Raw genomic sequence first — 23,539 nt, 5'->3', positions numbered from 1 at the left:
CACCATTTGAGTTTTAATTTTGGTCTTGGTGCTGAGCATTAGATCTGTTAGTCGTTTTTGAGTTAACCTTGTGTTAACCTTGATTGTCTCTTAGCTAATGCAGGTATATTACTTATATGTGTATTCAGCTGGCAGTGTGATTTTACATTTAATTATACATTTTCTCTAAGATAAGAGACTGAAATATCTGCGTGTTTCATATTCTGATTTTACACTTTATTTTAGATTTCATTGTTCACTAAGTTACTAAGTATGGGCTCCGTGCTAATCTCAGTCCCATGATATTGGATCCTGAGTTTCAGTTAATTATTCTTAGTTTGTCTTCTGCAGCCCATATCCACCCACCTAAACTGTAATTTGGGTGACTGATTGATAGGTTTTCTTGTGAAAAATTTTTCTGTAAAAAAAAGTACTGTAAAAACAATGCCTAATAACCTTACGGTATACATAAGCCCATCATTTACATAAAGTGTCCCACCTTTCAAACCACCTGAATGGCATTTGAATTCATAACCTAGACTATATAAAAAGTGACTTTCTTTCCCATTTGGAGTGGTGTGCATGATGTGGAGTGATGTTAATGATGGGTGTTTATTGACATTTGGGTGACACATGACCTATTTATTTTTTTACCCTAGCTCAAATACTTTATTATCAACATCACTCTTATTATTATCACCTGAAACAGTGAATTTCCCCATGGAATATTTCTTTTTAAACAATGGAATCGTCCATGGCTAATAGTTTCAACCTCTTTCTTAATGTCACTATACATCAACCAAGACTTATATTGAATCGGTATATGGTTCATTAGGTTGTTCTTTTTTAATAAATCCTCCACCAGCTTACAAGAAGTTTCTTGAGTTCTGCAGTTAAGCCTTGTCTTTTTCTAAGATATTATAATGTCAAGCTCTGTTATCCTTTTGTTGTTCCTAGGATACAGTCATGATCCTTCCCTATCCTTTTACAATGATAGAAAAAACCATGCCACTTTTGTACTGATTGGTGATTAGTAGCTACTACTTTTGCATTCATGAATGTTTCACTGATCAGATTTTTATTTAATTCACTCATCGTTTCTTCCAGTGCCAAGTGATGCAAAAGTGTCTGTGAAATTCTGCCATTTATGTATTTCCTCAGCTTTGTCTTCATAAATATCCACTGCTTTCCTTATAGTTCTCATTCGAGAATGTTTGGGCCTTGCACCTCTTCTGGTGCCCACAGGAGTCCAGCTGGTGCTATCACATACTGTTATCCAAGAGGTTGTGAAAAAGATATGTCCATGGCATCTCCATCCCCTTTTCATCATTAATTATCTGATCTACATAAGGAACATGCATAATTTCCCTTATTTCATCCTGCCATCTGACTTACTCTTACAGCTTTATTTTTAAGTCAACATAATCTTTTAGATATTATTATATTATTATAAGGTTTACTTTCTTCAGAGCTGACTGAGCAATACCTTTGTAAATTCTAGAATTTTTTGATTCTATAAGTTCAGTGTTGAATAATTTGTGATACCATTTGACCCTACGATTGCCCCTAAGTTTATTGTTTGTAGTTTTGAATTGCTATTCTTAGCAGTGATTATGCATTTTATCTTTTCCTAGCTTAAATAAATGGGGGAGGGGGTTGAGTCAGGGAGGTCATCCATCTGTGAAACATCTGCCAAAACCAATTTTGAAATAAGTCTTTGGAAAAAACTCATTAAAAACAGCAACCCTAATTAGGAATTAAGCTTAGATCATTTGACCCTTTGAGAAAGTGACAGCCCATTTTGTAATAAGCTGCAGTTTAATGCTTCCTTTGATAACTAGCTATTTACTTTATAAAATTATGTAGGATATTAAATCTAATGATGGTTGGGTGAAATGCAAACGTTACATAGGTTTTGTTATCAAGATTTATTTATGTAAGTGTTCTGCAATTTGAAATGTATGGTAAAAGGCTTGTAGCTTGGTGTTTATGGTGGTATATTGTATATATACAGTATATATATAAATAGCATGTTTTATTCATATATACAAATGTTCATTCTTGTTCATATTGAAGTATACTGTATTTTGTTCTCTTTTAAATGTCATGTTTTCTAACCATTAAATGCCATGAGAAGAGTGGGAAATGTTACAAGGAGTGACTTTTTTTTTTTTTTTTTTTTTTTTTTTTTAACCAGACCAGTGTATCAGGTAAAGGCACACCAGTGTGAAGCAAGAAGTATATTCTAATTGTAATTGCTTTGTGAGTGATTTTAAAACTTTTTTTTTTTTTCAACAGAATCAAGGTCACGACCACCCTTTCCTCATGCAATCCCAGTTCTGCCTCCTGTTCCAACAGCAGGTGAGTAGCTTGTATATTTGATTCCATAATTTAATCAGTTGTTACTCTTTGACAAATTTATTTCTACATCTCAAAAACTGGTTGAGTAATCTTATGAATGATGGGTAGGTAGTTCCTATCAAGAACTTATCCTTTACATGAACAGGTGTATTTTTCTTGAAATAACTTACAAGTAATATTTAGTATCAAGGTCTTTTATTGGTTACTGTTATCTAGCTTTGCTTCACTGAGTTCATTACTGGTGATCATAAAATGAACCTTCCACATTTAATTCTTCTAACCTTTTTTTAAGAATGTCATCTGTTACTTGGTAACAATTTTTACCTGAAATTTTAGAGCATCAAATCACAAAGATTGTAAACAGATGTGTTACATCAGTGTAGGTGGAACTAAATGGTTTAATTAAGTACTGTACACAGTTCGTACTTGTGTACTACTGGAGAAGTTAGATGTAATTTAATGCTTTGCTCTTCTAAAATGAAATAATAGGCAGTTTCTTTTTTCTTAGTACTTAATACTTAACATTTCTGATGCTGTATCTTACCCTGATAATTGTACCTTATTTTCTCTTGGAAATAATCATGTATGCAGTATAAACATTTTTACTGTAGGTAAGGTTAGGAAATATGTGGCATTCATTTGTTATACTGGCACAACTCAAAATTCATGGTTTTAGTAACTACCTAAACTTATCAGTCAGATCTCACCTTAAAAAGTTTTTCTACTTGTGAATATGTAATATTGCTTGTCAGGCCCATTCTTTGATCATTAGGAATGAATTCATTTATAAAAAGACTGCAGGTAAATTAGAGAACTGGGTTTGCAAAGTTTCAGTGTAAAATTGGAGTTAGTGCATCATCATAGTATTTTGCTGCTGATTATCCTTAAATGTTCCCATGTAATTTATGAGAAATTAATTTACTCACAAATTCAGCATTTTATTTGTTTAGTGATGTTTGCCATATATTATCTGTTGCGTATAGGAAAGTTTTAGCTGAAGTTGTAATAGTTAGTGACACCATGGGAATGTTTTATTAGATTGATAAAATGACCATGACTTTATTGTTTAAAGGAAGAAGTTTGTATGTGTACTGTACAGTGATAATTTCTTATTTGTTACTCCAATGTCAGCAAAAGTTAAGGCCTTTTGGGTATGATTATGAAGATTGTTTTATAGTAACCATTTAATTTTTATAGTAGTTACATTAAACCACACCTCAAATGATCTAGGTTAGATAGGTATTGACACTTGGCTAAATATTATTTTAGTGCACTAGGTTATTAGTTAGTGCAATTTACCAGTTAATTTGATCTCAGTTATATCTGTATTTACGATTCTGTTTGCTTAGTGTATTATGTAAAGAGTTAGTCTTCAGGTTCTTGAATTCTCCTTTAGAACACCAGTGTACCAATTAGACAAATAGTAAGCTGTTTGTCTAATTGGTACATTTGTACTAAACATCTATGAGTGAAGTATACTCTACACTGTTGTACTGTAAATGAGAGAAGAAACAGAAATATTAATACCGTGATTAAGAGCAATAATCTCAGTGTTAGGGATACAGGGCTTGCACTGAAGGGATGCTGTCATCTCTGCAATGAGCTCCATCACTCATTTAAAGTCTGTGAGATTCTGCCAAGAAATTTTGATTGTTTTAGTTTCACATTTGTGTTTATTTTTTTCTTATAAATATTTATATGTACATTTGTGTTTTTTAAAAAAATATTGATATGCACCTAACATATAAATACTAATGCATTAAAGTCTTCTCCATTCATGGTGAAATACTTAAGACTCAGAGAGAGAAAAGTCTACCTTTATTTAAATTTTTTATTGATGTTCAATTTTATGAGTGATTACATATACACAGCATATAAACATAGCATTTATTTGTTTAGTTTAAAGAATAAAAATTAGTATTTATCCTGTGATAAAAATAATGTTGCATTCAAGTCCATTTGTTTTGTAAAACAACTTTCCGTATACTCTTCACAATATTAAAAGAAGGAGAGAGAGTCCTCTGTTCTCAATTTATATACTACATTAAATAGATAGTTACTTTCTGTGATGGATAACGAAACTTATTTCCAGTCAGAATAATGATATTTTGAAACACCACTTTTCTTCTGATTCATGAAATGTTCCAGTTAACTAGGTGATTACTTTTATAATTTTCTACATGTTACCTTCTTATTGACTTATGTTACTGTTATTATATAGGGCTGTCATGTCTTTACTGCAGTCATAAAAACCCTAATTTTGTTACTGTATAAAAAAAAAAAAGTTGCAGCCTTCAGTGGTGGTAGTGAGTAACTACAACAAGATTTTGTACAGTGCTACTCTTATTTGGGTTTTATCAGTTTCACCTTATTTTCGAAGACTGGTTGCTTATGATATGAACGGTCTTCACATGTCAAGATATACTTCATAACTCTGAACCTTTCTTGCATATTGGTACCTGTGCATATAAGAATATACTTTACAAATCTAGGTTCACATACATATGAATGTCGTAAACCCAGGAATCAGCAATCATGACTACGATTAGGTCCTTCTGCCATTTTCTCCAAAATGGGAAACACTTTTTCAGTGTTTCTCAACCCATGTAAACTTGTTTTAAATTTTTTTTAAAATGTTTTCATGTTATGTCATTTTTTTATTATCTTCTCAGGGAAAAAAGTAATTTAGGGTTTGTTAATTTTCTGTTGTTTAATGAACTTAAAATAGGTTAGCCATGGTACAAATATAATTTTTATAGTGGGCAATTAATACATGAAATTTTGATTCTACAATTAACTAAATTATAGGGTTAGTCATGGAACATTCTTATCTTCTATTAGGTCATGAGGGATACAGTTTCAGCCTATAACTTTGAGAAGTAGGTTTGGCTGTTATTAAATAGTTTTAAGCAGAGAATCTTATGAGGTTATTAGTTTAAAGATATTTAGTCTTATTATTTCTAGTGTTGCTGTACCTTATTTGTACTGTAGATATATAATTTCACTGGAACTTCAGCTGGAGATTATATTAAATTTCATTTACAGCAGTTAACAAAATAATTCATGGTTGTATAATGGCCAGGAAATTTTATTGTGTATTGTTGGTATTTTATACAGCGCTAGGTATTTCTTAGGCTATCTTTGCAATGCTGTTGATAATAAGAAATTATTAATTGCAAATATTCCAGATTAAAGTTTTATAATTTTGATATTTCAGACTTTTGCTTTCATATTAATTACTATGCTTTTGATGTAGTAACAGAAATAATTACCATATGTTACTTATTAGAAATCTTTTCCCTAGCCCAGAAGAGGTTCATGTTCAACAATATGCGGCAACATTGTAAGCATTCTCTTAAGTCTTCCCCTTACGATGTAATGTGAAACTACAATACTGTACTCATTTACAGTAGCATGCTCTTTACCTAATAGTTATGGGTTCATAAACTAGTCCTTGAATTTTCAGTTATGTGAAGTATTTTATACAATGTTTATAAATATTTACATATACTGTATTGTACTGGTAAATTTATAGACAAGCAATTTTCTGAAGTGCTTCATGAGTCTTGCAGCCAAATAATTCCTTTGGAATAAATGATATGTCATCCCAGTTTAGCTTTGTGTTAGGTCTTTAGTAACATTTGAAAAACATTTAACTTGGGGTCACTTAATTTTTGGTGCTCATTAGTATGACAATGTTAGGAATAGTTCTCCATTGTAAAATAGCTAACAAACATGTAAAAAACTTTTCAATTGGAAAACCCAAATGAGAGAAACAGAATAACAGTGGATAGGTATGACCTTAGTCTTTTTGGAAAACTGTTTCTAATTCATAAACAACACATTACTGGTGCAGGCTGTTTGATACTTAAAATATCATAACACGGACAAATCTTTTAGGCCAGCCCTGTGAAAGCTGCATAAATTACCTTAGTGGTCTGGTTAAACTACTTAATAATAAAAACAGTAGTAGTGACAGTGAGGCTCTGAAATCAAATTTTAGAGTCCAGCAGTATATAAATATTAATATAGTGAAAAGCCCTACCAAGGAATTTTAAATGCAGTGGTTGGTCAATAAAATGGAAATATTACTTTTTGTAAAAAGTATTTATGCAAAAGTTTTAATGTCAGAAATAGAATCGAGTCATAATTTAGAGAGATGCTATATTGATAAAAATTAATACATTTTTTTTAAGATGTACTTATGTCATAAATTATTACCTCATTATATAATTTACCTTTCTTTTATACCATACTAAATTTCATAAAAGTTCTACTAAAATTAGTTATATAACAGTGTCACTAAATTGCATTAGTTAAAATATTACTATACATACTTGAGTTAATTTTCAGTAAGCTCTATAATATAACTAGCTAACCAACCTGGTGCTGCCTGGGAAAACTGAATGACAACCAATAAACCACCTCCTAATATTTGTCAATTTTGACACTATTTTTCACCCCTTCTCACCCCCTTCCTATTGGGGCTGAACTTGGACTTAAAGGGCATCAGGAGTGTCACTATTCATCTCAGTGACCTTGAAAACTATGGAAAAGACACTAATATCTGTTGTTTTCGGTTGTTTGTACATTTCACCCCCTTCCCACCCCACCCCCTAATGGTGCCAGTGATGTCTTACCCCCACAGTATTCTTTTCTAGATAGTAAGTCATATATGTACCAAGTATGGTTGAAATTGCTCAATGCATTTTAGAGTTATGTGGAAACATAAGACACACATGGACATATACATACATAATCCATTTTTATATATATAGGTTGCTAATACAGAAAATAATAACTAGATCATTAAAAACATCAAAATATTTGAATTGTCTGTCGTGTAACAGTACCAAATATTTGAATTGTCTGTCATGTAACAGTAATATTGAAGGTCTTGGTAAATTTGTTCCATCTCCTTTTGATTAGTATTTTATACTATGATGCCACATAAGTATCTTTGTAGAGGCATTGCTGCAGTATATAATTTTTGCCTCTGATTTAGAAGCATTTTATAAAAGTAAAATCACTGTTGCATTGGAAGCCATGGTATCTGTACAAACATCAGTTTACAAGTTAGGCCCTTTCTTGCTTATGTTGGCCTGAAGTTATCTAGTTTAGCTGTGGTGAGTGGAATCTTTTTAGGAATTGCTTGTGGTCACTGGCCATTCCTGCAACTCATTTGTTATACAACTTTGCAGGATTCATGGCTTTGGAAAGAGATGGGGTTTTCATCCTCTCAACCACTGTTATGTCATGAGGCCTTCTTGTTGAAGTTAGAGGTGATTTGACACTGTATTGGCTGTTAAAAGTTCTGGCGATGCTTGTCTCTAGTCCCTTTTTCAGCTTTGCCTAGTTGACTGGACAAGTCATGCTGCTTCAGTTTTTCAGTCATCTGATCCAAGTTGGGGTTGATCATGATTTTGCACTGCTTTACCACTTGATTTTACAAGTTTGCCAGATGTGTCACATGCTATTGGATCCTTCAGGTTGTGTTTTGGATCACCTTGGGTTTCCAAGTGTACTGTTGACCTATGTTCCCTTCAAGAGGTTTCTGACTCCAATTGCAGGTCCTCATTAGCTTTCCACTGGCTGTAGCGAGCTTCACTCTGACATCTAGAATGGTGCCATTGTTTCTTACCCTCAGCTACTCCAGCATGGCCTTTGGTGGAGAATGTTTCATCTTGGCTTTATTGCCCTTTCATCCATGCTGACTTTATTGTAAACTGGTTCTTTGCCATCCCTTGGGAGGGTATAGGATATTGCCAAGCTCCCTGCAAGGGTTTTCCCTCCACTGTCACTTCTGAATGTTGTGGCCCATCATTGTGATTAGTCATGTCCTCACCTTGGGTATGGGATAACAGCAATCACCTCATATCCTTATATTCAATCAAGACATCTAGTACCAAAAGCATTTTTACCTGAAATCACTGCTTGGTACCAGTGGGCATGCCTTTGGCTTTTCTGCCACTGCAAACTCATTACTTTTGTGTGTCCAAAGTCTGGAGATCCTTTTATTGCCATCTTCAAGCATGGGAGGTGCCTTTTGGACCTGCCATTACCAAGTCCATGTCTTTCTTTCCTCCTAATGGACTTCTGGCAGCAGCAACATCTTCTTAGGACTTCCGCTACTGTATGATAAATTGATTTGTGATAAAAATTAGTTGACAATAAAAACATGAATTTATACATACCTATTCATCATAAACTCCAGTAACCTTCTCCCTTTCCCCTTATCAGATGAATATTGCACAGTATAATGAGGAGCATTGGAGAAATGAGTCCATAGTTATTTGTGGGTACAAAGAAATTTAAAAATAAAAGTATATAGAGAGCTTTTAGGAATACGTTCAGTTCCTCTTTTCAATCTCTATGTATGGTACAAAAAAAAAAATATTTGTACCCATACACAACTGTGGGTTTGTTTCTCCATTGCAAGACTCATGCTACCGAGTATTTTTTAATTAATGAGAAGCATTGTTAATTCCCACAAGTAATAGGGAGTTGGTTGAGCATGTGAAGTGGAACTATTCTTTTTGGAACCTTTTGCATCATGTACAGGCTTATTTTGTGATGAATGGATTTGTATAAAACATTGTTTTGATGTAAAATATGTAAAATATTTTTTTTATATCAGCAAAGCATAGGCTGTTCACATACTTTCAACACAAATTCTTTATGTAACAATGTGTAACACTTTATAGTGTGCTTTCTATATAATTAGCAGGTTGAATAGGTAAACTTACTTTATTAAATTCTTTTGTACTGTATTGTAAAGCTACAATATACTTGATCATCACAAGATAAAGTAAAACATTGAGCACCTAAATAGAATGTTAACAATATAGAATTTGTGGTGTTTATATTTAGTATGGTAATCAGGTCCACATAGTCTTAGTTAATGATTGTGTTTTGAATTGTTATCCTGCAATTATCTGTTTGTGAAGCACTTTGGAAGTAAATGATTTTCTTAAATTCTGCTCAATGAACAGTTGTTTAGATTACAGTGGTCAAAGTACTTCATAGGTATGATTGAATATTGCACTAAACATGAAAGCAATTCTGGTTTATGTTAAGTATATATGAAATTATATTACACTGTCCACCACCATTGTAAACCTTTCCCATTGTACTGTATTTATTTAGTGACAGATCAGTGAAAATACAGTAGTTTCTTCCAAAGTATTGCATGTTGCTCATAACTAAAACATTTTGTTAACATTTATGCTTTGATATTTGTTGTCAGGTATTCTGTATTTTACTAATCTGTTCCTAGAATTACTAGCTCCCTACTCATGCCAATTACATGTTGGGCTCAAGGGGATTAAAAAGCTCTTACCTGATTTTTGAAACAAGAAACCCAACTTAAGCCATACTTCCAATTTTCAGTCTAATGCTAGGGTAATTGCCAATAAAAATTACTCAGAATTGCTAAGAACCATCAAGGTTTTTCATACAAGAAGTTCAGAATTGTTCTCCAGCTTAACGTTTGATAACTTGTAATTTCAAGTAGTTCAAGAATGTAGCATAAATTTAAGGGAAAGGTTACGTGGGTTCAAAGGTATGTGTGTAGTCTGTTGAGTCATATTTGGATTTACCATATTTCTGATTGTCCTGTTTACAGTGAGCATGCAGTTCACTGGTTCCCTTTAGAAAAGGAAGCAAGGACTGCACTTGAACTGGCAGCCAAGGCATGAAAAAACACTTTACCTAGCATATCTTGATGATGAAGGGCCATAAAAAGTAATGCAGGGATGTGGTATAGGTTTTGGAAAACATTACTAAGCCGTAAAACTAGATTTTTTTGTTTTTGTTTTGTTCCCTTGCGGAAGACTTAGCAGCTTTGGTAACATAGGAATTTATTGTGTAACCAGTGATGCCGTCTGTTGGTATTTCCCTTTAAACTGAGTAATGAAAACAGCAAAGCTGGAAGAAATCAATAGTGGCTATTGAAAATTTTGCATAACAAAAAGCTTTCCTGTTTCATAAGAATAATGTAGATATGTACATGAGACAGATCTTCCTTATACTGTACAGTATAGTTTTGAGACATTTAAAAACAATGATTCATATCATAGTACATTTTGACTGAATAATCTATTTCCTTTGTAAAACCAGAAAAGCAAAAAATACGTTGTTACCCCCTTAGTATGTTTACAGTTATATAAGGTTTTGGCCCTAATATTTTTTAGGTACATCGTACAGCATCTAAACATAAAAGATTATTATGTAATATTTTCAGTACAGGGTATTCAAGCCATAATGTTTTAAAAAATAAAAAAGGCATGACAAAATGTAGGCAAGTTTTATAGTGAAAACCACTCAAAGGGGTAGACCCCTAACTATTTTATATATATAAAAATACATTCTTTTCTTTTCTTTTTAATATTTGTTTGGATACAAGGACCTAGAACATGTTCCTGCCTCAAGCCTTAGTAGTTTAGTGCAAGCAGCAGAAAGCCATATTAAGACCTAACTGTAAAAGGAGTAAGTATACAAACCCAACTTCAAATGGAGTAATTATGCAAAATATAAATTATCACTGCCTAATAGAAAACAAGGATCATTGCACTTTATGGAAAGATAAAGAGCTCAAAGCAATGAAGACATTCAATAATTCCCAGTAAGCAGATAAAAGCACATCCAGAAAGTAACTTATTGTTTTGAAGATTTGAAAACAAATGATTGCATTGCATTCCAAGAACATTAACTCTTACAGGTAGGCTAAATATACATGAACAATACCCCAAGACTGGGCAGACTTAACCCCTTGAGGCCAGGTGACATGTATGTTTACTTATAGCTTTGGGGTGGATTCCAGGTAACATATATGTTCAAGATTTCACACCATACAGTTTGAATGAATTTTGTGGTAAAAGTGGCTTCTGGCAACTCTTACATGGCAACTGTAGTAGCTCAGTTGAGGATAGAGGGAGATCAGTTTGACTTGAGATGTCATGGGGGGAAGAATGTACTGCAGCTCAGAATTTGTTAGTGATTTTAGTTCTTATCTGTTATGATATTGTGTGAGCTGTAATTATAATTTTACAAAATAGAATTTTTAAAAATATTAGAAAAAACACATAAACTGTAAAAATTAATGACTCTCTTTTGGAAAAGAGGCCCTGCGCAGGGTTGGAAATATTCACTTTCAACTTCCCATGGAAGGTACAGAATTTTTTTTTCTCTCTTATACCATGAACATATGCATATCTACCTCTTTTCATTGATTTTTTTTTTTTTAAATTGGCCATCTTTAAATTTAGCCTGATCTAGGGGTGTACTAGCCAGGACTGTGAGGGTTAACCCTTCCAGGACGGGCTAAATATATATCAAGCATACCCTTAGACTGGGCTAGATTTAAGGTTGGCGATAAAAAAAAAAAAAAAAAAAAAAAAAAAAAAAAAAAAAAAAAAAATCGGTAAGAGGAAGATATGCATGCGCACATGGCATAAGAAAAAAAAAAACATTCTAAAAAATTTTCTGTACCTTCCCTGTGTGGGACCGCTTTTCCAAAAGAAAGTTGTAAAAATGTGCTAATTTTTCCAAGTTACAAATGTTTTTTCTAATAATTTTTTTTATTTTTTGTAAAATTATAATTACAGCTCACACAATATCATAGTAATTAAGAATTAAAATCAGTAACAAATTCTGAGAGTATTTTTTATTGTAAAATATTTACAAGACATCCTGGGATGGGAGCTGTAGTACATTCCCCCTTGACATCTCAAACCAAACTGTTCTCCCTCGTCCTCTACTGAGCTACTGGAGTTGCCAAAAGTTATTTATGGCCCAGGGAAGTGATCTGAACACTTTACCCGCAAAATTTGTTCAAACTGTATTGTGCGAAATGTTGATCATCAGGGGATAATACAAGGAAATTACCCCAAAGCTACAAATAGTCATCAATTGATGACACCAATCACAAAAGGTTAAGATTGGCCAATTTAAGAAAATAAAGACACATCACTGGAAAGAGGAGGATATGCAAATGCACATGGTATATGAAAATTCTAAAAAAAATTTCTGTACCTTCCACGGGAAGTTGAAAGTTAATATTGACATTTGTAAAAATACTTTATACACATTCTAATAATTTTTTTTTTTTTTACTTTATTTAAAAAAATTATAATTAAAGCTCACATAATATCAAAAAAGATAATAAAATCAGCAGCAATCCCTAAGATGTACTGGGATGGGGAGATGAAGTAAATTTAAATGAGTTATACATGTTCTTAATATTTTTTGTATTTTACTTTGCAAAATTACAATTACAGCCGACATACTATCGTAAAAGATAAGAACCTAAACCAACAGCAACCCTGAGTGTATTTTTGGGCAAATATATACAAGATGTACTGGAAAGGGGAATTGCAGAACATTCCCCCATGAAATCAAGAGTTAGGACTAATCTCCCTCGTATCCTGAGCTGAGGTGTGAGAGTTGCCATATACTGTAGTCATTTATGGCCCATTCAAGTGATTTGAACATTTTACCGTAAAATTAATTCCAATATCATGGTTCAAAACACTGTACAATACCTGGTAGATTTCTTGTGCCATTTTTGAGTATCATAGAATGCCTGCCACTGCTAAAGAGTTAAAGAAAGTGTTAAAGGTAGAGATTTCCTTTTCAACATTGCCAAAGAATGACCTGGCATATACTGAACTTACAAGATGTTAATATTTTAAGGGCCTATGAAAAGATGATGCATAGAATAAGAGAGAAAGAAAAAAACATGAATATCATGGATGTTTGCTACAGCACTGTATCAAGAACACATCAGAAACCTTTGTATGATGTCCTTGAGGCAACGTTGCCACCACACTTTACCGTGAACATACCACAGAAACCTGTAGGTTGATTGGGAATTCCAAATAACTGTAACCAATACATGGTTCACTTACAAATGCTTAAGCTGTCATGGCTGTTTGCTACAGCACCTTTTCATGAATGTACCAGAAATCCATGGGTTGAATCCAAATGACTGTAGCCAATGGTTTGCTTACAAATGCATAAGCTCCTGGAAATGACAAAGGATCTAACTATGATCTGTACCTTCGGCAAGAGGGTAGCTGTACAAGAGAAGCGAGTTGATTTGTTAAGTAAATAGTGTTAGTAATAACTGGAAAGGAAAAATTTCTTTAAGCATATGCTGTGCTTGTTTAGTAAGCTCTCATTCAGGATATATACCCTAAAAATTGAGGCAGTGTGGGACCTTGCATAAACAAAACGGATACATGCTTGAAAAAATGCTTTCTCTGTAGCAAAAGCAAGTAGGAAGGAAATTCTATTGTTTGGTTATCTAAGAGGCATTTTTAAGGTCTTGAACATGCTACTTTAGACGAGTAGTAGGCCTGAGACCTCTTTCAAAATTCCAAAATACTGTAGTTTTCTTAGCCTATAAGCAAGTTAGATGGCAAATTTGTTACCTAAGTTGACAGACAGTGTGTGGAAGGCTCATCCTATTACAAAGTCAGAAGCATGCTATCTTTACTAGTCTGAGAGCTGCTTGGGGCCTGCCATTCCCTCTCATCATAGCTATTAAAATATGCTGTTAGCTCTTTGAAGGGTTGTCATATTCTGGCGAAACAGGCTAAAGTGAGAATAGCAAAAGCATGTGGACAAGGTCTTTATACCATTTGGGTTCTAAGAGTGTCGTCTTCAGGATCTTGAGCAAACATTATCTAGGCAATGCTCGTCAGGAAACTGAAAGGAGTAAAGACAAGCTTCAAAGTTGTTCCACAGGTTCATAAGTGTATCTGGAGAGTGGAATTTTGTTTTTAGGAAATTTGGCAAATTCCTGTATGGAGAAGCAATGCTGAATCTATTATTTGGTGACCTCCGTTGAAGGAATATGCCATAACATCTTGATGCTTAGAAACAAATCTGTGTATAAGGTCATTACCCTAGGTGTGGTTTCTCTTCATTCTCCAGATTTGTGACTGTATTATCGGGTGGCAAAAAACTTGGTCTGAAAATGTGTACAGCACAAGGAAACTGCCTTTAGTCCTGGAACATTTGCGTTATCCGAGAGCTCGTGTCAGACTTCACAGGAAATGTATGAAAAAGGCATGATAGTAATTGCAAAAGAGAATAGTGAAGCAATCAAGTAATCTGGGAGCAGATTTTTTAGGAAAGCGGATGTAGTATGACAAATTTAGGAGAAGTATGATCCAGCTCCACTGAATTGATAGATATGAGACTATCAGTTCATAGTGGAGGAATATATTTAGCTATGAGTGGTCTATGCCATAGAACTTGCCTTGACTTTGTAATTCCACTGTTCTCACAGGAACGTAGTCTGATATCAAACTGATTCGTGAATGAAGAAAATTTTATTTTAACAAATAACAAACCAGAGGTCTAGGTATTACTATTTTAATATGCTTTCTCAACTTTGTTATCTAGATTACTGCCATTAATATCTAATACAAAGTACATATTGAATATGTAATAAGTTACAATATTAATAGGCAAAAAGTCATTCTAAAGTTCGTTTTAAGCATTACCCATACATCACATTAGTGGTTTCATTAGTTTTGTGGGGTCCGTCTTCCTCATCTGCCACTTGGTAAAAGTAAAACTTTAGTGCAAGAGATGTGTGAAATAGTACATGTCATTTATTAAGTATTAAGAAAGTTTTTTATGTTTTCTCATTGGTTTAGACAAAAGGGGCCCAAACCAGGTTAACAGAAATACTTCTTGTTTTGTTTTTAAAAAGGTGTTGTAGAAGCATATAATAAATATGTGACTTTGTCATTGACAGCTGAAGTGTTGCTATAGGGCGATGAGTTTATATTTTTGAATGGGCAAATATGTATTTAATGTTTTGTATCAAGTTGGTTTTCTTCTGTATACCTGGTCACTGTTCAATGAGTATTTACCTTAGTTTACTGTACCCTGCATGGCTGCTAGCCATTGCAATTAAACCTCATGTTTCCCTTTCATGGACAGTGTTTAGCTACTTGTCATTAGGTTTGTAATACATATACGTATATATATATACCATATTTATACATATTATTGTATATTGTACCTTGTTTTTCTAGTTCCCCGCCAATTTAAAAATTGATAAGTATGGATGTTTAACAGGATGTAATTTTATGAAATATTTTAAGTGTTAATACAAGAAGCAAGCAACAACATTCATACTGGCCAAAAACCCTTATCATAAAGAATTCATGCATAGCCAAAAGTCCTCCAGGTGGTCATCAATGAAATAATTATCTATTCCAAACTCTAAATATGGACTTGGGTTTCTGTTTTTATGCAAGGAATTTAAACATGTAAATGGTAACAGCATAATTTACAAAAGAAATACTTTTTGTAGTATTCAGACTTTAGGGAAATATTAATGCTGCTATGTGCAGAAGTGCCACACGTTTTCATATGTTCAAAATTAGAGCTTTATTTAGGTCAAATTGTATGGTATCATTATTACACAAAAAAAAAAAAACTAGAAGGTAGTGTAAATTTAAGCTTGGCTTTACTAAAATATTTCCCTATTTAATGTTATTTTTTAAACTCCATGATACCATGATGCTTTATAAAGAATTGCAAATTGTCAAACATGGAACAGAAATTCTTACAGAATTAAGAAGGGAAAGAGTTAAAACTTCAAGAATATACTAGTAAATTTGATGGGTTAGTCATTTTGTTGTTACTTGTGTATGACACTTTAATAACTTTATGGTGTACATATATTTGTGCATGCTTATTCACACCCATTTATTGAAATTTAAGGAGTATTATATATCTTGTAGTATCTGCTTTTTCATTTTTATATTTAATTAAAAACCCATTTTTAAATATTTCCTCAAGTTACCATTGAACTAAATAATAAGAAAAGACTGGATTATGTTATAGATTGTAATTTGTTTATATGTAATGGAAGAAAATATTTATGCAGTATACATTTCTTTAAAAAGATGAATGATTATAAAATTTCCTCAGGTGTGTGTAACAGCCGTATTCGACGTGGGGCACCAGGTGTTCCTCCAGACTATGTAGCCACCCAACAAAGGATGAAACAAATGGGGCGAGCGCTGTCACATGATGGAGTGCAATATTATCACCATTCGCATCATGATGGTAAGCGTGAATTTTCTCTTTGCTATTTAGAATTTTGCATTAATGTTTGTTTGCATTGTAAAATATTCGTATGATAAATTTATGGGTTGTTATTCTGAGTCTAACATTATACAATTTTCTTATTACAGTTACATGTTAGTTATGGTAGATACATACCTGTAACATAAAATTCCCACGTTATTCGACATTTCAGACCATGAAGCCTCCTTTGCAAAACATTTACCGTGTGGAAAATTTGTGGAATCCTTATCCTGAAGGAAAATGAAAGTTGTAATTGGATGCAGTAATTTAAAGAGGTTTAAAAATTTTACAAATGCCTCCCAGACACAATTGATGAAATGCTCCTCATTTTGCATTGCAAGTTGAAATACAGGCAACTATTTTTAAAGACATGTATCTTAAGAATGCCATAGATAAATATACATTGAAACTAAAAAAGTGTATTAAATTGTAAAATTAACAATTTAAAATGGTAGTTTTTGACAGCCTGAAGAAAATTTAATGCCCTAAGATTGATTTAATTCACCAATTTAGGCAAAGCTGGTGAGAAATTGCATGTTAGTCTGGCTATTTATAATAATGTTTACTGGCATTGACTGTACATTAAAAAATACAGGCACTTAATGCAGGCATCAAGATTTGAATTGTGAAATGTTGAAGCTTAAGCCTAAGCAATACTTGTCTTATAATTTATGATGGCCATGAGGCATATTGAAAACCATTGCTTTAGAGGAGGAACGCAAAAACCACTCATACCAATATCTCTCTTAATGTAATGTCTTTAGTATGGGTGCCTGTATGCATGTGCTCATGAAAGGTAGATTGGTAGCACTTGATAGGGAAAATCAGTAGTTCACTGAGAGCTAAATTTAACTGCACTAATTTTAAAATTTTTGACTTACACTTTATTTTGAGTTTGTATGTATCAGACTTTCAGGTGACTAGATGGTAGAGTATTGTGTTGTACTCTGGTTACATAATTTCTAATAATTTGTCATGATGATGCATTACACAGTTTGTAATGAAAAATTATTTAAATGCAAGTTATGTGGCTACAATTGTAGTTTGTAGTTTCATTAGCTAATTTTTAAAGTCTTGAAGCTTGTCCAAGAACTCTTTAGTACATACAGTAGCACATCAGTATAACGGACTGTGGTACATCATACTTAAGGATATATCAGTGCGAAATGGAAATATCGATTTGAGGGTTTTCTCTTCCAGATCGAGCTCAGAGCTGTTTTTTCAAATCAGTGCTCTCATTGGGTACACCACTCGCTTTACCAGCATCTGTTGCATTATTGTTACCTTTTCTTTCTTAATTTACATTTCTTTCAACTCTGAAAATTATGCTAAAGCTTTTACTGTCCTGCAGTTTATATTAATAAACAGCTGTGCCGGTTTTAGTTACCATAACTAACACATGTTTACTAAGAGTTGTGTTACAGTTGTCTTGTTAAAAACTTGCTTATTTTTAATGTAATCCCATAAATAAAAATCAAATACCTTTTTAATCATCCATCACACAATGGAGAAGGTGTTAAAGTATGCCACTAACTTGAAGCAGCAGGTATTATAGCTGTGGCTAAAGAAACAAATAATGAGCAAACTCCAAAGCGATTTGGAGGCTAAAGCAATGCCTGAAACTGACAAAATCATACATGTACTTCATTTAACCCTTAATGGATGGGAATCCTCAGATGAGTATCTATAACAGGTTTTGGGTGATGAACAGGAATCCTCATATGAGTATTAATAATACAAACCATACTGTTTGAATGAATTTAGTGGGAAGAGGTTCATAACACTTCAATGGTCCATAAATGACTTATGGCAACTTACTACCTCGGCATGGAAAACATATCATCAATGTCCCTATGGATTTCAAAGGAGGATGTACTGCTTCTTTGCAGCTCCAGGACATCTTTTGTTGGTTTGAGTTCTTATCTTTTATGATAATATGTCAGCTATGATTGTAATTTTGCAAAGAAATATTAGAAAAAACATGTATACCTCACAAAAAGTTACTGCATCTCCCCAGCTCAGTAAATCTCATAAAATTTTAGAATAAATGTGCTCAGAATTTGTTACTGATTTTAGTTCTTATCTGTTATGATATTTGTGAGCTGTAATTATAATTTTACAAAATCAAATCAAATTATTAGAAAAAACATGCATAACTTGGCAAAATTAACATATTTTTATGACTGTTGACAACACGGTTGTAAATACCGAGTCACTTTCAACTTCCCATGGAGGGTAGGAAAATTTTTTAAATTCTTTTTTTCTTACACCTTGCACAATCAACAATGGAGTCCATGGGACAACAACTAACAGGGAAGCGTGACATCTCAAGATGTTAAAAAAAAAATGGAAGCTGCAAAAGAGCAGGAAGGGAGGCCTCTATGAGAGATATATGTACTGTAGATTTGAAGGAACAAGTCTTAGACATTAGAAATGTCTAATTGTAAAAGAGAGAGAAGACTGAAAATCAGAGAATAAACAAAAATGAGCTTATTAATGACGGAAAAAGTGTGTAAGAGATAGAGTAGCAGCTTGAATAACATAGGAAGAGATTAGTGAACCACTAGTCAATAGTAACCATTAATAATGTGTGATTAAGGACTATTTAATTCCCTATGCAGCAAAAACATGGTACTTATAACAAAATAAGTATTTTAGTGTACCGCAAAATGCTGTTTCATGGGGGAGATTAGAATTATCATATTATAAACAGGGAATGCTTTAAAATCAAGATGGTCTGGATACACACAGAGAATGGAAGAGTAGTTATTTTTAAGTTTAACCATTAAGCTATAAGTTAAGTCAGGGTAGTAGATTTAGAAGTAGCAGGATACAGAACAATGGGAAAACCCAGAATACCCTGGAGAAATTGCTCACAAGAAGACCTAGACAACTTGGGAATTCAAGCATAAAATGCACATGACATAAGTGTGGAAAGAACTGATTTCATAACTGACCCCTTAAAAAAAAATATATATATATATACTTTGAACTCTGTAGAGTATTCTGTCGCTTTGCATATTATTGTCATAATATTATTTTCAATATTTTCTGAGCAGCTAAATAATGACCAGTTCTGCAGCTGCTTTTGGGAAATCACAGTATTTCTGATGATTCTGTATCTTTAATATTTTTCATTTTCCCAAGGGTTCTCAAATAATTTATCTGACATGTTATAATTAAGTTCGTACGGTGGAATACTTTACTACACTAGTGTTCAACTGGCACCATGAAATAGCAATGCTCAGTGGCAGTAGGGGTAGTATTTCCTCTGTTGTTCCTTTCTTTTCAGGTTTTATTTTTCCATTTTCATATACTGTCTCCCAGTTGCCAGATCCTTTAGATAGTTAACTCTCAGTTATCTGTAATGCCATATTATCTAGAGAAACAAGAAAAATAATAGAAGAGGTTAGTAGTAATTCCATATGCTTGACACTTTCAAATTAGGCACACAGATTAGTGCTGTAAGGTTTTTGGGCAACTGCTAGTCAACACTGGCGATAGTCTTAAATGTGTAGTTGCTTACTTCCCAAAACAAGTACCAGTAACGATTGTACTACATATTCCCGTTACACTGGGAATGGGAGACAGGTCACAGAGTATAACTCCTGTCAGACAGATCTAACAAAATATAATTTATTTGCATATCCTTTTTAATACAGGGAGAACAGCTATTTCACTGCATGGCATGTCAATGAGTGAGGTATTCGGCATTGATTATATAATATTGACAACCTGATGTCATCAAATAAAAATGGTCTTTCTATAAATCTGTTGCTTGAATTTTGATCATGTACAGATATTCATACCTCTGAATGGCTAGTAGTGCCCATTGCTTGGTTTCATAATCTTAATTTTATTACTTAATTCATATCGTGTGTCCTTAATTAAGCCATGAATTAAAAGAGGAAAATTCTTGTGGAGATTACTTTTGTCCGCAACACTACAGTTTATTAGCATTGTTCTCTTTTTTAAAGCACCTTCATCCACATTTCTTTTTAGTTGGTTCTTCTAATATTCGAGCATTGAAAATCCCTTATGCCATTTATATTTTGCAAGCCTGAAGATATCATGTGACACCATATGTTCAAGTCAGCACAATTTTGTGTTTACCTCCCACAACTCTTGTGCAGCATCTTTTCTAATCACTGTAACCTGTATTTTCCTTACCCTGATTTTCATTTTCATCTTGGTATCACCTTCCCATCTTTTTGATACTTCCATCTCTTCCTGTTATTCTTCCAGTACCATGGCCACCTCAATCCAACTTGTCCCAGAGGTGTCCTTCACTGTAGTTCATTGTAGCTTCTTTCATTACTGCATGATAAACTATACAGATGAACTTGCTGAGCTTTGGTGGATACCATTATACCTCACATTATTCTGATATACCTGTCACTGTCTTTACTCTAGATCTTGTATTATGGTGTGGTTCATGAGCTTAACAAGTCTTTTTGGTATCCTCTGCTTTTGTAAATCCTTCAAATCACAGTACAGACATACTTGTCATGATTCTCTGGTAAAATGCATTCTCAAGTAACACGAATGTATGGAGTACTCTGATCTCATCCTCTAACATATCATCTTCACAGTGCTTGAGTAGATTGATCAGTATAAAGACTGCCTCTGTTGTTGAATTCCCTATAGCATAAGGTTGGTTGGTGTTTAGGTTAGGCTGGCATATGTCTCCAATGGCCCTTGCTCTAAGACCAGTGTGCTAGGTAATAAAGGGGCTTGATGTGGGTCTGAACTCTGCCAAACAGTAGTACAGGTATCTGTAAATGAACAGCAAACTGGTTTTTGTCAGTTTTAACATGTTTTATATTGGGATTCCTTAGCATGATCAAGCTGTGTTTTTCCTCTTTATCTTTTACACTAAGTACAGCCACTTAAAATATTACAGTTTTATTTTTTTAACCACCCTTCTGGTTTTTATTAATCCATGACTGGTTTTGCAGTTTTTAGTGGCTCTAGGGTTCTCCACTTTGTTTACCACGGGTCTCCTAACCTCTTTAGATTTTAATTTTGTGTTGGTCTTTTTCATGACATCCTATAGTTATACTCATTCACTAGATTAAAAAAAATGTTGCCCCTTTGTTAAATTTCAATCTTTTTATATTTTGTCCTTTTCATTTAGTTCCATGCCTACAGTATCCTAAATATTTTCATTCATCCCTCTGATTCTTCTCGTTTGATAACTTTTATATGATATGCTGCATGTTACCCATGGTCCCTATAAGGTTAATGAGATTTATTTATGTGGAGTCTGTACAAAGTGTGATGTTTGTCTAATACAAATTTGGCATTTTGGAAGTTATGGTATTAATTTTTATATTCCATCCTTGTGTTTTCAGATTCTAGGCTAATTGTACACTACAAAAGAATATAAATATCACCCATTTGTATCTACAGATAAAAAATTAACAGCTGGTTAGTGAATTATGCTAAAATCTACTAAAGCAAAGTTCATGGTTTAATTGTAATAGTTTCTGCTTTAAAGTAAATAGTATTAGTAGCACTTATTTTAGAAGTTTATTGACGATAAAATTGTTTTTCAGACGAAGAGGAAGATGCTCAAGTATCAGCTGTGTAAAGAGGAGAGTTATGGCTATCTTCTGTAGTTTTTCAAGGAGTATCTACTCTTTCAGCAGGAATAAAAATTCTTGCAAGTTATCAGATAAGTGTGACAAATAAACCAAAGATTTATGGGTCTTAGAATTGATGTATCCTTATCACTGATGAATTTTGTATAGGAAATTAATATATATTTATTTATATATATTTGGTTGTAACTGCAGTTATATCTCATACTAGATTTTTCTTCTAAGTTGGATAAGGATTCAGTTCATAAGCTCTTGAGGTACTGGGGCACAGATGAAATATTTTTAATATGGATAACACAAATACATGTGGACCATGCATTTGTGGGAATCCATGTATATATTTATAGAGTTATTCCCTGTCCATAAATTAGATATGCATAATATTTAGTTAAAATAGTCTCAAAGAGAAATTTATGATGCTTACTGATTATGTCTCAAAAGTTTATTATGTTTGTGAGCATCGGTAAATGTGATTACTTCCTGTTGTCCCTAGACTTTTAAAAGCCAGCCAAAACCAATTGTCGTCCAAATTGCCCCACTGTGTGGACTAAGTCATTAGGAGTCCTTTAAAGTAATGTTAAGGATACTATTTTCCACCTTGGTGATATCATCATGAAAATGCATGTCACTTTGATTCCCTAGGGTTAGGGTATCATCATGTCATTTTTCTTTAAAATGTAGATTAAAATTGTACAGGAGTAAAGAATCTGATATCATCCAGAAGTAATGTATCATTGTAATGTATTTTATTGTATTTTTCCTGTATTCAGGTTGACCGAGTCTAATGTTTGTATAAAAATAGTATATAAAGGGACTCTGTGTTCAGCTGAGGATACTTATATTTTGTTTAATATTTCACTATTCCATAACTGATGGCCCTTTTTGGAGGCTTGATTGGAAATGTACAAATAAACTTTAATTTGTAAGTTTGTCAATTCTTAACCTATAAATGTAAAATATTCTGTATTCAAAATATTAAATACCTAAGTATTAAGGATTTGTTTGTTCCCACAGGGATATAAATACTATGCCGTTCATATATGGAGTATCTTTCCACGTATGCTCTGGACCAGCTGTATACTGACTAAACAAGGGTGTTATCCAGATGGGGATAGGGGAAAGGAGATACCCATTCTCAACCAACTGATGTTACACAACATGTCTTTCTGGCGACTTCCTTTGTTTGAATCTTGTGCCTTTTAGCATCAAGACAGAGAAGTCTAGTCTTGATAAGGCTTCTTCTCGACACACACTCCCCCTCTAGGGAGGGTGAGGGCATATAGTCACAGACAGTGATTGGTTTTCCCCAGGCAGGGTCAGCATCAAGCGCCAGCATGCTTGGACTCTGGGTCTGCTCCCTTATCTCTCGGTGAGTTCTTGCCTCACATTGAGTTGAGGTTGTTTGGCTCATTTGCCTGGTGCAACAAGTTGTCCCCCTCTATAGAGTTACACGGAAAGGGGTTTGAGCAACCTCCTCAGTG

At 33.4% G+C, this 23,539-nt stretch overlaps 1 protein-coding gene across 10 annotated transcripts in view; it reads left to right on the top strand.

Moving 5' to 3' along the window:
- PDZ-GEF (PDZ domain-containing guanine nucleotide exchange factor) overlaps positions 1 to 22,984 on the top strand; it is a 372,186-nt gene extending 349,202 nt beyond the window's left edge. For 6 of the 10 annotated variants that reach the window (XM_067131127.1, XM_067131129.1, XM_067131122.1 and 3 more), the window contains 4 exons: positions 2,278 to 2,340; positions 5,645 to 5,683; positions 16,297 to 16,434; positions 22,014 to 22,984. In XM_067131127.1, the coding sequence (XP_066987228.1) occupies positions 2,278 to 2,340; positions 5,645 to 5,683; positions 16,297 to 16,434; positions 22,014 to 22,048 (275 nt within the window). In that variant the 3' untranslated portion in view covers positions 22,049 to 22,984. The remainder of the gene's footprint in view (positions 1 to 2,277; positions 2,341 to 5,644; positions 5,684 to 16,296; positions 16,435 to 22,013) is intronic. The other 4 variants (XM_067131131.1, XM_067131128.1, XM_067131130.1 and 1 more) reach the window with 1 other exon arrangement.
- Positions 22,985 to 23,539: the final 555 nt, after the last annotated feature.

Source organism: Macrobrachium rosenbergii, chromosome 29 (assembly GCF_040412425.1).
Source record: "Macrobrachium rosenbergii isolate ZJJX-2024 chromosome 29, ASM4041242v1, whole genome shotgun sequence".
Taxonomy (NCBI): Eukaryota; Metazoa; Arthropoda; class Malacostraca; order Decapoda; family Palaemonidae; genus Macrobrachium; species Macrobrachium rosenbergii.
Note: the sequence above shows the minus strand (reverse complement) of the source record. Positions and strands in the feature narration are given on the sequence as shown.